Source organism: Aulonocara stuartgranti (genome assembly GCF_965226115.1).
Source record: "Aulonocara stuartgranti genome assembly, chromosome: 16".
NCBI classification, from domain to species: domain Eukaryota; kingdom Metazoa; phylum Chordata; class Actinopteri; order Cichliformes; family Cichlidae; genus Aulonocara; species Aulonocara stuartgranti.
Genome location: NC_138952.1, coordinates 2,745,132 through 2,759,842, shown reverse-complemented (window position 1 = coordinate 2,759,842; position 14,711 = coordinate 2,745,132). Strand labels below are relative to the sequence as shown.

The 14,711-nt window shown below is 43.6% G+C and overlaps 1 protein-coding gene across 1 annotated transcript in view; it reads left to right on the top strand.

Annotated features, from left to right (window-relative positions):
• Nucleotides 1-14,711, top strand: part of ptpn4a (protein tyrosine phosphatase non-receptor type 4a) — a 70,830-nt gene that overhangs the window by 37,058 nt on the left and 19,061 nt on the right. Inside the window, exons 5-11 of the mRNA XM_082508111.1 lie at nt 578-656; nt 2,111-2,155; nt 3,163-3,215; nt 6,546-6,666; nt 7,683-7,770; nt 8,716-8,804; nt 12,585-12,648. Of these exons, the coding sequence (XP_082364237.1) occupies nt 578-656; nt 2,111-2,155; nt 3,163-3,215; nt 6,546-6,666; nt 7,683-7,770; nt 8,716-8,804; nt 12,585-12,648 (539 nt within the window). The remainder of the gene's footprint in view (nt 1-577; nt 657-2,110; nt 2,156-3,162; nt 3,216-6,545; nt 6,667-7,682; nt 7,771-8,715; nt 8,805-12,584; nt 12,649-14,711) is intronic.

Below are 14,711 nucleotides of genomic sequence, written 5' to 3'. Positions count from 1 at the left end.
CTAATTCACTTCATCCTGCAGCCAAACACGTTCACTCAAGTCAAACTTCATTACACGATTTTTATTATTAATTTTCTTCCCAGCTGGTTGAGGCTGCAGCGTGCAGCGTGGTCCCAGCAATGGTTAAAAATCCACTCTCCACCTGAGGCTGATGTCTCTCGTCCACGCTGCCATTTAAAATTCTGCCTGTGCTTTGAGCCGTTATTAAACTTAATTTCAACTCCGCTCTTGTTTTTAGTAACGAGTAATATAATATGTGACGTGTGGAACAATTAAGCTTGAGTGGAATCTGCAGTCCTCCTCCAGCGATGTTTGAACTGCGCTTCAACTTTATTTCATGTCGATTGGCTCATTGACAAAAAACACTGCAGCTCTGTTTCTTAAGCAGCATGAGCGTACGTGTGTGTTTTACACTTATTATTAATTATCCCATTATCTGCATCACTAAACAAAAATACACATGCATAATGTTTCCTAAAGAAGCCCCTGAATAGAGAGCACATGTTCATTTATATCACAGACTGACACTCTCCGATGAACATTTCTCCCCTCTAACTGCTCGTCTCTGTTTCTGCAGGAGGGTCTCCCCATAACTTAAGCTTCAGAGTCAAATTCTTTGTCACAGACCCCAATAAACTTCAGGAAGAATACACACGGTAAGAGTTTCTAACAACACGACAGGCTAAGAACAGCAGCAACCACTCGGTTTGTTAAACGCTGACATTAAAGTTCACTAACAGAGGAATAAAGGCTCAGTTGTAAACGAGATCCGCTCCTCACAATGAATGAAGTGTTTTTGTCATTTGACTGAGCGTCACAGAAAGTGCTAATCAAAGCAGAGCAACTCGAACTCGCTGTATTGATGTCGTTTCATTCAGAAACGGAGCAGTGATCTCTGCGAGCAGGAGCTTTGCAATGGAAATGATGTTTCTGTAGATTTGTTAGTTCTGCGTTCAGGGTCAGTCGTCAGTAATGGCATCAGCATCAACAAAACACACACCATCAGTAGCTCTTGTAGTAGCAGGTGTTTAAACACGCTAATGCAAAAAAAGTCAACTTTGATGCTCTGAAGTGTTTCAGTCTGAGCAGCAAAGAAAGAGATTTTCTTGGTCCAGAAGATTTAGGGACAGGTTTACGTGTTGGGACATCCCAAACTGGGGTTTGGCATTTAAAAAAACAAAACAAATAAAACAGAGTACTGTCTGATTGCGTGTAAAAGGTGGGAACTCTTGATGCTGAAATGAAGCGATCTTTGAGCGCTGTTTTGTCCCGTTTAGTAAATCTGACCTGGCTGCAGACCATTAAAGGGAAACACTGTGCAGTTTTTAATAGGAGAAAGATACCTGTACTGGTTGAGATGCTTTTTTGAGCCACACACAGCAGGAAACATCAGTACAGTCCCGGAGTTCCCCCCCAAAAATGTCATTCTGTTAAGTGAATCTGTACAAAATATGTGACGTATGCGTTTAATCTTAAGTGAAGGAAATAAACAGTTGAAGTTTTTTAAGGTCGCCCACATCGGTTTTTCTCTGATTCTTCAAAAATTCTGGCATGAAGAATAAAAAGATTTAAAAACAGTGACCCTAACCCCAAAAACAGCAAATTGATTCTCTGGATCTGAGCTGTATTTTCTCTCTTAATGCAGATCAAGAAATATTTTTAAAAAGCATCTTTTTCTAAGAGAAAATGTTCTGCAAATCCACTGTCTGCTTTGTGCACGTGCAGAGGAGCGATCGCAGCTCTGCAGAGATCGTTTCAGCCTCTCTGAGCCTTATCTCGGTTTTGCACAGAGCTTGTAAAAGTGAATAGAGAGCCTTGGATCTGACGTGCCCGTCTGATGCATTGTACATTCAAGTCACGTTTAACAAGCACTCCTGACAGCAGTGTAGTACACAGAAAAACCTTAACAGTGTTCACGCTCAGGTTTGAAACCTAAACTATATATAGATATATATATATACACACTTCACATCCATCCCGCAGAAGTTGTAACTGTGATAATGTTCCCACCAGGCCAGTGCTGTGTGCTCGTCCTTACATGACAGTATCACTGCAGCTGTGCTGGTGTTTCACTGATGACTTGTCCTGATGCTCTGTTCCTCCCCCTCAGGTACCAGTATTTTCTGCAGATCAAACAGGATATATTAACTGGAAGGTGAGTGTGTTGTTCTTTGTGTACACAGTGTTGCTGACTCAACTAGGTGGAGCATTCTGCCTCAGGCCAAATGCACTCATACAGGTGTGTTTATGGCATGAGAACCATTTATGCAGATATTTTTAACAAGCCTACACTTTAAAGGGCATTTCCCATGTTTTATTTTTGACCAGGGTAACTTTGCATGACTTACAGTTAATCCGTATTTTTATGTTACTGGGCCTTGGTGCAGCAGCGTAGGTCATCTGAAACAAGCCGCTTTAAGGTTCCCCTCCCCTGTAAGCCGGGGGTGTCAAACATGTGGGTCGCGGAACAGGTACGGCCTGCCAAAGAGAATAGTTCGGCCCTCTGAAAGTCGTGAATTCATTATTAAATATTTGTAGATCAACACAAGCTCTTTAAATCATGAAGGATGTAAAAGTCGTGCTGTAGTTTAATTCCAAAAACACACAGAGGTAAAAAATAAAAGTCACCTTGCGTTCATTTCGGGGCGTTTTCTCATTAAACGCTCATTAACCGTGAGAAATCGGCACAGGTGAGCATCCTCTTCTTCGTGGAGGGAAAACGAGGGCATTATTATGCGATGGTTGCATTTGTTCGACCCCATAGATCAGACGGCGTTGTGCGTGAGTGAAATCGAGGTTGACACCTCAGCAGCCTTCTGATTGTTGCACAGTGGGTCCTGCTTTAAAGCCAAGATGTGGGTGACTGGAGGAAATATGAGTTAATGCAGCGCACGTAGGCTCATTGGGCAGTCGTACAAGCACTCACGACACGCTCATTATCCTTTTTGTCAGTGAATATAAGGCTCGCTGCTTCCTCTTACTTGGTTCTTCACACAAACTCGAATAGATTTTTCCCCCTCCACATTTCTGTTGCTGTTATTGATGATAGCTAATCTCTGCTCTTTGAAATGAACTGTAATAACTTTTGTATTGATCCAAGGCTGAAACGTCTGTTTAATCTATGTGAATGTGTGTGTGTGCGCGTCTTCCTTCGACTTCCAGATTGCCCTGTCCTCACAACACAGCCGCGCTGCTGGCTTCCTACGCCGTGCAATGTAAGTAGCGCTCCCTCGGTGCTCCAGTTCTACTTAATAATGGAAAGGCAATTCATTAGGACTGTCTTTAGCTGCACACGCTCTTAAATGTAATGACTGTGGTTGCCTGAGTGCATTTATAACTGCTGCTCTGAAGCCATTACATTTCAATTAAGCCACGTGCTGATATTTGATATTAACACCAGTGGTATAAATATTCGATGAGGTTGTGGCTTCTCTTTGCAAAAATGGCTGCTCATAAATAACATGCAGAGGTGAAAGTGGTGAGAAAGCCTGCTGCGACGGCGCTCCTCTGCAACGGCGCCAGCTCCGTCCGCTCTGAGACGCTGTGGGTGCATCAAACGGGGAGAATATATAAACTAGACTCTCAACATGAGATGTTTTACCTGAAGGTTTTTCTTTCTTCACCCTCTCCCATGATGTGCTGCCACAGTTCTAAAGCGTTTTTCTTTGTTATTGCGGTTCTGTGTCGTAGACTACTTTTAAGGAGATTTTCACTTTGCCGTGTGAGAGCATTTTAGGCTCTTTGAGCGTGTTTTTTGACGCCGTTGAGGCCCCATTTTAAAGAGGGCCTTAAATTAATTGAATTGTGACAAATACCAGATACTGGACAGGACACTGTGGCGATTTCATACCCGAGTTTCCTCATCTGAGAAACTGATGACCTTAAACCAGAAGCTGATGGTCGACGAGCTGCTGGAGACATGGAGGTTATATGGAAACCACAATGGAAACAGTCACCAGAGAAGCCGATGTCCATGTTTGTAACACTGCATGGCTCAGAGACACGGCCACTCAGTAAGAGCCTCAGAGCCCGGTTGGATGGATTTAACTCTGGAGCACCCAGAACAGTTCAGCAAGCCAACCAGGGAACACAGGAACGTCTGATATCTGCTTTGTGGTTTGGACATCTTCTACCTCTCGACCGTCCTACAAGGTGCTGCTGGATGGAAGCAACCGATGGATTCAACAGAACGTTGGCGTGGATCCTGTAGCTGCTCGGCCGTCACTCAGGAATGTCTTACGTGGAAACCTCTAGTGTCACGTGCCAATGTACTGTTGCAGCAGTTGTAACGGGTCAGCTTGGTGGTATTATATACAGCAAACACGTATTAGCACACTCCATTAAATAGAAGCATGCAGCTGTATAGCTTAGAATGCTGATGCAATAGTCAGTACACTACACGCCAGTGGGACCAGGCTATTTTCTGGTTTTCATTGCTCTGGTGATGCGTGCATAGACTCAGTCGCTTCACCCTTTCATGCATTTCAGTAGCTGTTGTTCAATATTTATTAGCTTCAGGCTCAACACAGTTAGCTCAGTTTCACTGGTGATGGCAGAGCAGTGCAGATGCTCTGCTGCCAACAGCAAAGCAGAGGTTCAGCACACAAGTGTAAATCAAGCTTTATGCAATAAAGCACATACGACTCGGTCACTAACAGCATTTCAAATCCAGCTGTTCTCAAGGGAATTTGATATAAAAAAATTAAATAATAATCAAGTTTCTCTGTCTAATCAGATCTGTTAAATCCACTTCTGCACTTGGCTTGATGTGATCACCTTGTGCCTTACTTTAGCTGTTCTGGAGCCTCATTTAACCACTATAACTGTAAAACCCACTGACTGCAACCTGTTCATTACTATGCAGACCTGCAGACTAGGCCATTGCAGTCGATGTTCAGCCCCTCCTCCACCGATTTATGCGCTCATAAACCCCCTCTCTTACCTCGTTCCACTCTGCCTCCCTCTTCCTTTCAGCGCTCTTCCTCTATCACATGTTTTGCTGGGAATATCCTCAGCTTCAGTATGTAGGTCACAGAGCAGATTTGGCCTAGTCTAGCTGAATCACACTGCTACTGCTTTTACACACACGCGCGCACACACAGATACAGAGTGTAGCGAGGTCCGTGTCGTCACGTCGCTCAGTGCCAGCATAGATTATGAAGATACATGTTCACTTTTGGGGAAAAACTGTTCGTAGCAGCTGTTATGCTGCTAATTCAGTTAGCTCAGCCCAAATGCTGTACTCACAGCTCTAAATCCAACTCCAAAGCTCTGAAAGAAAAAAAGGCAGAAAATGACTGCCTGAAAACCAAAAAGTTCAAAAGAATTTGAATATCATCCTAATCTTACCGCAACTTGTACCAACACAAGTATCCACATTGACATATACACACTTCTATTAAATTACCTGCAACGTGAGTAAAATCATCAGTAGCATCATTATAAGACCCTTGAGCTCAAGCTAGTATCTCCCACTTTGAGCCAATCGGCAGCTGAGTATGGATTTCACATCAAGAGATGGATCCACAAAGAAAGATCAGGTTGACGAGTCTTTGAGGTTCATTGACCTTCGCGCTGAACCTTGGTAAAGAAAGAACTGCAGCTTAAAATAAAACTAACCTTAAACTACTGTATGAAACAAGAGCTATTGACCGCACACACGCGTCCCTGGTGGTGTGTACACATCAATAAAAGGGAGAGCTAGAATTGATTGGTTGGTCAATATGCTCTGGCCACCAGGTTTGTAGGTTAGTCGAGAGACTGCTTGAGTGAATTGATGGTTTTAGCCTAGTGAGCTCGCTGGATTCACTTTGAGCTCTTCATCTTAGAGCGCTTTGAAAGCTATCAGAGATCTGACAGTTATCATTGCACTCATCTGTTACTAATGTTTTGTTTTTGAAGGATGCCAGCTATTCCCATTTCCAACTCTGTGATGTTTCACATTTGCTTTTTACTGGGGCTTATTGCAGTATTTTAGTTCGGCCTCTGTCTGAAACTAGCAGATTTAGCTCCTCTCCCTTTAATGACTCTCTCACTGCTCTTCTGATTGGCTGCCCCTCCTGACAGAATATTGAAACATCTGGTGGGCGGGGTTTCTGGGCTCAGAGGCAGAGCAAAAGTTCTTCACACACTTAGTTTAATGTGTTTAGTGTGAGACCCCAATTGTGACAGTGTATATAACAGAAAAGGTCGCTTTAAGATATTTTACGTGTCGAATGATGAGGTCATTTGATGTTATTAACAAACATCCTCCTGATGTGTTGTAAAACTAAGTGCACAGTTAGTACTTAGAGTTAGTGACTCCAACAAAGTAGCTTTGCATGATTAAGTGTTCAAAATAATCCTTATTCGTCTTAAAACAAACTCTTTTGCCAACTTGTTCCTGATTGGCTGCCCCTCTCAATCAAAAGGTTTGAACAGCAGTTGGGTGGGGCTAGTTGACAATAGACGGTTATATCCACTCCCACAGATGGATATGTCTGAGCCAAGAATGGGGAAAAACTGAACATCCTGAAGCCTAACGTACGTCTCTCTTCTCTTTCTAGCTGAGTTGGGGGACTACAGTGAAGCAGAGCATAGTCCGGGCTATCTGTCTGAATACTCCTTTATCCCAAACCCCCCTCAAGACTTTCACAAAGAGGTCGCCAAACATCACCAGCAGCACAGGTACGCTGAGACACGCTACAACACACCTGTGATTTGGTACAGTTTCCTGCATGTGGAGGCGGAAAATCGAAAATTGGTTCTTTATGTTGATTTTCAGCACCTACACCATCATACTGTATATTACGGGCCACGACTAAGGGCGTGGTTCCCGTGTAATTAAATCAGATTTAATTGTTATTTATATTTACCTGCAAACACTTAAATGTAGGTACAGTCGAATGACTGAAACCAGCCCATTGTTTCCTCAGTGGGCTGGGCACTTGGATGAGTGACGAAACGTTTCTCCCACTGTAAACGCTTCGTCCAGATGAACAGAATCAACCTTTGGAGCTTAATTTATTTTTCTTTCATGATCGCTGCTCAAACTAAACTGACAAAAGGAGTGTACAGAAAGGAGTTTCTGCTTCCCTGTAATGTACCTGGAAGTTAGGCGAGGTTAAGCAAAGGTTAATCCATAACACTGAACCTTAGAATTCAGTCATGATGAAAGATGGGGAAATATTGTTTGTTCCTCTGCAACATTATCAAGAAATGATGCAATACTTAAAATCACTTGCATCATAATTGGTTTCTATAAAATACCTGCAGTTATGCAATGTTTAAAATTACTCATGCATCCTTGAGCAGACTTGCAGTATCATTATTTCTTTGTTTCCTGTCAAACCCTGACCGGTTACGACAACCTTTGAGCGTTTGCAGGTAAATTTAATTACTATTTGATTACAGGGGTGTTACACTGTTAGTTATGGACCCTTATTATAAGGTGTTACCAAATACAGTAGAAATATGAAAGACTGATTACTGTCCCTGTATAAAAGCACACATATGGCTCACATGCTGCAGGTTTAATGACCTTTTCCTTCTGCCTGGCTCGTTTGTTTGCTGCTTTTCTTTGTGTATTTTCCGCCTCCATATGTCTAACACACACCGCGTCGTCGTCGCTGCTCCGCACGGCCTCCCGACGGCTGCTTCACCCTCTCTCACTCTGTTTATTTTTTCCCCTCTCTCTCTCTCAGCGGTCTATCTCCGGCCGAGTCAGAGTTTAATTATCTGAACACAGCACGCACGCTGGAGCTCTATGGGGTAGAGCTGCACTATGCAAGGGTAAGTCTGTTAACGCCTGTGTGTTAAAGACTGTGTTACGAAGAGTTTGTCCTTGCTTCTGGAGCATTACGGTTCATCACCTGCAACATTTTTATTTCTTTTTTAATTCCACCAAAGCTCGGAGGCCTGTCAGACATGTCCAGCGTCTGCGATCTCACTCTAGCCGTCTTGCTTCCTTCCCCTCCCCCCCACAGCAACCGCGAGCAGTTAGGTGATAATCCAGAGTCCGGGCCCACCCTCAGCCGTTGTGCTCAAAACTGATATCACAACGTTTTAATCTGTAAAAGGTTTCCCTCTTTCCCGCTGTCACAACGTGGTTCGTACACTGTTTCCACAGAGCCAATCACGTCTGTGCTGGGACTGAGATCAGGTCTGTGGAGCTGCAGCGTGTACAGCTGACGTTGTTGCCCACACCCTGCAGAAATGCCACACTTTGGCATTCAGCTCTCATCATGACACCAACACATAGAAGCAGAGCAGGAAAACCAGCATTTAATCCGTATTTGCGATGCAGTTCTTTTTATCCACGAGCTTCCTGACTAACTCATCTGCATTCTGTTAGATTCATGTAGTTTCACTTCACAGCAGCGAGCTAAAACACTCCCATGCTAACTTAAGAGCTGCTCTAGCCTGTTGTAATTTCTAGCTGAGGCAGTAGAGAGTGGCGCTCCAGCTGCTGAAGGAAATGAGAGCAGTGATTTTTCAGGTGTGTTATTATGGGATGTACAAACGGGACTCGAGCGTGGATTAAATGTGACGGGCAAAGTATGAAATGCGTATGAGAGCTATAATCATGAAGCTCAGTTTAAAACTGTGACTCTGTGTCAGATTTAGGAACACATACTTGGTTTACATCAGTGAGGAAGCCAGTTTTACTCTCCTCCCTCCCACCTGCCTCCACCTTTACCACGCCCTCCTTCACCTGTCCCACTCTCCTCTCCTCAGGACCAGAGTAACACAGAGATTCTCCTCGGGGTGATGTCTGCTGGAATTGTGATTTACAAGAACAGGGTACGGATCAACTATTTCCCATGGTGAGTGACCCACACGTCAAGAAGAGAGGATCACAGACATCACTGTGTATGTGGGCTCAGTTTCTGTACTTTCCTGTGTCCTTTAAAATACAACAACACAAAGTAAGAAACACGTGAAAAGCAGAAGTGACAGAGGTAGTGCTATGACTGGATTTACATGGTTTTTTTTAAAGCGAGGTTTCAAAGGGAGCTCTGGGGAATCCCTGAGGATGACTGGGATGCTCCCCTGAGTTCTGCGTGACTTCCAGGGTGTTTGCCTTTCCGGTGGTAACAGGAATGCCAGTATGATGCTCTGTGAGCATAGCTTCCAGCTGGCAGCCAGACTACAACCACAACAAGTTGGAGGAAACCGAGTTCAGAGTTGAGTGGTGGTTGTGTGTCATGGGTTTTGTGATAACACTTGAAATGTGAGTTGTGTGGTTGGAAGAACCTGTTTTATCCTGTTTTAAGTCGTATAGCATAACATTACAAGTGACTTGTAAGTAGTAAGAATACAAGGAGCACTGAGCTTGGACGGAGCTTTTCCCATTGCTAGCAGATGTTGGTGTGATTTCTGAACTTGACTGGTTTATTTCTTACCCTTCACAAAGCCTTTAATGTTACTGGATCCAACTGGTTTTAGAGTGGGCACCAGCAAATACCCAGCCGATGAACCCTCTGTGCTCTCCTTACCAGACTATGCCAGTCTGTGGCAAAGGACAGCATCTGACACCTCTGAGCCGTTGTGGTTGAAATCGAGTTTCAGTGTGATTTTCGGTCTCGATAGCTTTACAAATTGAGAGAAAGTGCCGGGGAGGTTCCTCTGCGCAGGCAGATCAGATCCTTTGGGGCCAGCCTTTTGACGCCACTGGTCTAGACTGTTCCTCGTGGATTGGCGTCACTCAAAGATGCCTCTTTAGTACCTGTTTACCCGGTAGTATTGCTTAATATCACCCCCCACACAACAGGGAAATAAGAACTTTTAGTTTCCAGTTCTTTAATAATTCATGTGTAGACTTACATAAAAGGAGGACTTCCTCCATGATATGTTTAAAAATGTGACGAGGTTCCTCTGGTCAGAACGTGTCCAAATACGACTCTGAATCTGAGGCTGTGTGGACCTGTGGCATATGGGATTCACAGGTGACTCCTCTCCATCGTGTACTTTCAGTAAAGTGGTTGGTCAGGGTGGAATGACTTGCATTATCAGTGAATTTGATGATGAATGAGAATATACAAGATGAACAGGAGAGGACTAAAGGGTACTAAACCCCGAGGGACACCACAGGGGGGAGAATCTTTGCCTCGGCACACCCAGGAAATCGGATAGATTAAAAAACGTAGAAACTACATGTGCTTTTCGAAACATGTATGTATTCCTGTAAACATCGTGTATTCCACTTATTATTTTCGGAGTATCAAAAAACCCAAAAGACGCTTATGATCTGAGGCTGCAGTTTCACCTGCTCGGAGCCAAAGATCAAGGTTGTTTGAAAGCAGCTCTGCAGCCAGCGGAGAACCTGGCACGTATCCGATGTGGATGAAAAACGGTGCACTGCTGGGGGAAAGAAAGAAAGCGTACTTCACTGATATTTTCATACTCTGTCATTTCCTCCTGCCAAATTTGCCCCGAACTGGGAAATCAAACGGTGGATGTTCTTGTCACAAATCCACCTCTGCGCCTGTCGGTCTGCAGTTCCTCTTGTACTGCTTCCAGGAACCCTTTTTGCTGAGAAACGAGCTGCATAATATTTTGGAAACCCCTCACATGGTGATTATTGACATGGCATATTAATGTTTAAGCCCCTGTTGAGCTTTTCTAGAATTATACAGATGATTTCACCAGATTTTTCTGGGAAGTGGGGGGAGGGGGTTTGTGTGAAACTAGGTTTCCTGAAAATATTACAGGCGTCAAATCTGCTCTCTGTCGTTCTCTCTTTGTCCTGCTTTTGCTTCTCTCTCTCTTTCTGTGTCCAAGTCACTTAATCTCATCGCCTTTTGCTCTCGGTCTCTCTGTGAAGCATCAGTTCTTGGAAATCTCCCATTCTCTGCCGTAGCATTGTGGGTGGTTAAATGTTAATGGGTGCTGAGGGTGGGAGATGAACTACTCAAACCTCTGTAACGCTGGAAGATGTGTAGGCTTAATACATCCTGAACACACTCACACAGCGGCTGGTGTGTGTGTAGGTGCATCTTTGGGGGGTTTTCTAAGATGAGTTTGATTCGATGGAAGGATTTTGTATTACAGACATTGCGAGGCCTATATTCATAAATCTGAGGTCTTTCCATTTGGGCCACAGGAAAGCCAAACCATGAAATCGTAGGGTTAAGACTCTGTTTCCGGTTTGAGCGACTACGGATAAGTCTCCGTGGAATGAGCGCTTAAGCGAGAGAAGCTGATGCAAAGTCGTCCTGAGTGGAGGAAAAATAGGCTAAAGGAAGTGTGCGTGTGCATCCAGTCTGTTGAGCTAAATTTAGAGCCCAACAGCGGTGTCCCCAACAGCTGCTGACTACCATGTGTGAGAGAGGGAGGGAGCGGAGCAGAAACATTATAGTCAACAGCATCTCTCGGCCTACGCTCGCCAATTTTTCTTCCCGTTCCTCTTCTTTCTGCCCTCCTTTAACAGAAGCTCGCCGTTTCTGCGTCCGGTTCCCTCCCGTCACACCTCACGCCGCCTCCCCTTTTGCCTTATCGCAGATCGATCTGTCAGATGAGGAGGGGTCAAGAGAGACATTTAGATTTCTGCCTCTTTCTTATTTCTGTTCACAGCAGCCTGACAAATGAGCCACACTTAGATGGGGCATGACTCACGCTCTGGGTGTGTGTGTGTGTTCATGCACGTGTGTGTGCGAGCAAGTATGTAAAATATATTTAGCAAGCAGCGATGAGTCACAGCAGCAACAAAACTAGAGGAAGGGATTAGGTTACTCTGCTCCTGCCGCTCATCAGCAGACTGAGAGATTTGCTTTTCAGAGCTCGGGTCAGACTTACAGAAGATTGTGGTGGAGAAGGAAGCAGGAGTACAAAAGCACTGTATGAGAACCAGAATCAGCTCCAAATTAATTTAATTAATTCAGTTTCTTCTTAAAATGTAAATATTCCACAACAGTTTAAAACTAAACTTGACTAAACCCTAAAAATCACCTGACTGTGGGACCAATCCCAAAGGATTTTATCTGTACACTCAGATCTCATCACGCAAGTCTACGAGCTGTGACTGCTGTCTGTTTAAAGATGCACTGATTGTAAATAAGCTTTCGCGGCTCACCTGCTTTGCTTTCATTGAGCGCTTGTAGCTGCCGTGTGGTCACGTATTGGTTTCTGGACTCGGTCATAATTTCAGTGTCTGCATACATCAGTAAAAGTAGGTTTTGTGGTACTTTTTCCTGCAGTGCTCTTAATTTTAAGCCTTAATGGTATCCTCTAAGACAGGGGTGTCAAACATAAGGCTGGGGGCCCAGAATTAGCCCGGCAAAGACTTGAATCTGGAAATGTGGATGAGGGGATAAATTTTGGACTTTTAACTGCATTAGGAAGTTTTCCAGCTTTTCCTGCTGATAAAGATAAAGACCTCCCTCATGGCCAGTCATACAACACCAGACTAATTAAGTCAGAGATTTGGCTGGATGGGTGGAAATGAGAAGAGATGACGAGGCAGACGTGACAGCAGAGAGGAGGCTAAATGTTGTGCAGCGTGAAAATGTGTGACGAGTGGAAAAGAGGAGAGTGTGTCGCATTGTTTGAAAGTGGAACGTCAGCGTCTCAGGACTGAAGATTTAACTCCGCTTTTCTGCTTCCAGGTTGAAAATAGTGAAAATCTCCTTCAAGTGCAAACAATTCTTCATCCAGCTGAGAAGAGAGGCAGTAAGTACACGCGCACACACACACACACACACACCTGTTAACCTCTGTGTGTGTGTGTGACAGCATCAGATTAACCCCCTGCTGTCTGTGTCCTGTGCGTCTCTGTTGTAATCCCTCCCTTTTGTGTTGTTTCACCCTTGAATGTGTTTCTGCTTTCAACACAACAAACAGCATGTTTGTCTCCACCACAAATATTTACTCTCCTGTCCTCATTTAGCCCTCTTAAACCCGACGTAATATCTTAAGCTCAGCGTTATTACAAAACAAACAATTACAGCCGCTGGCAACTCCTGTTCTCAAGCATCGTTCTCAAGATTCGACGTTAAGCTTCCTCATTTTTCAGTGTGTTGTTGTTGCTGTATCAACACATTTCATTCCAGGTGTTTCAGATCATAGTTCAGGAGATTAGTTGTTATTATTGATGACAATACAAATTATAATACACAGGAAAGTTTGAGTGTTGATCATGTGAGAGCGCACACAGGACGAGTATTTGTATTTGCCAGCATGAGACCAGCGCAGGTCAGAGACACTGAGTCAGGTAGAAGGTGGAGCTCGGGTGTAGGTGAGTTGCTAAACAGCTTGGTTTCATGGCCCGTCTGAAGTTAAGCTCATGTTTCTGGTGTTGGTTGTGTGTGCATTATTCTGTCTGTAAACACAATAGTTTAAAAACTTAATTCTAATAAATCTTGTAGGGGTGTCGAGTGGGCTCATCTTAACGAGCCGTTTAAATTTGCCTTCCACCCACCAAGGTCTTCAAGATCAGCTTCATGAGTTATTATTGGAAGATGGACAAAAAGCCTTCGAGCTTAGAAACCGTGGTTCTAACACGCGAGCTGTGGATTCTCAACATAAGGACATGATCACATATCAGGTCAGATTTGACCTCTGACCTCTCCAACAAGTTCAGTCTGGTTGATCTGACTTTGAAAGTCATAGTAATGTTAGTTTAGTATGTTTGTATTTTGAATGAATGCACTATATCCACATCAATAATAATTATACTCAGCAGTGCAGATAACAAAAGCTCGCACTTTTACGTTTAAAAAGAAAACTAAATATAGACTGGGTCTAGAGAGGATTTTAAATTCAGGGAATTTAAAATAGAAAGTAGCTCGTCCACAGGAGGACTGGTAGCTCCCCTTACGATAAGGGTTCAGATCGCGCGAACAGGTGTGAAATGTGTGTGTTTAGTTAGTTAGTTTGTTTGCTTGTTTTAATCAATTTTAAATCATGCTTTTTATTTGTTTTTGTTTCTAATGTCTCTGTAAAACACTTTGAATCACCTTGTTGTTGAATTGTGCTATACCAGGGGTGCTCACACTTTTTCCGCATGTGAGCTACTTATAAAATGACCAAGTCAAAATGATCTACCCACTACAAAAATCCAAAACATATACTTATTTATAAATATATTGAGGATTCTTTATATCTACAATGTATATACATGCATAACCGCAATATCCAATATTTCACAACACAATTAACTATGTAAATTTTTTGTCATTACCTGAGTTTACTCTGATGACTTGCACTGAATTGAATCAGCCAGGGATGCATAGTCCGGACAGTAGCTGCTGACGGCCAGGTTTAAGAGAAAAAACCGAGAGCTAAAAATTGGAGTTAACTCGCTGACTAGCTTGTCAGTTTTACTACACTTCGCGCCGCTGTTTGCGCATGCGCAGCGACCTAAGCGTCAGAAAAAATCTGCTGTCATCTGACTGGCTTCCCTGTATCAATCAAGTGACGGGATGGATGATAGGCTGGCATCTATTTTTTTAATGCCATGCGATCTACCAATACTACCTTTGCGATCGACTGGTCGATCGCGATCGACGTATTGAGCACCCCTGTGCTATACAAATAAATTTGCCTTGCCTAGAAAATAAAAACAGTTTTCTTAAAAGCTGCCTTGGTGGAGTTTGTGCTCTCTGAGCGCTTCTTGTTTATTTATTTCTGTTTTTTGGCTCCGGACCAAAAGTGTTAACAAGCTAAATGTTTGAAATAGACTCAGAGTACTAAAGACAAGCTTATCTCAAAGTAATGAAGTGTGACGGGGCTTT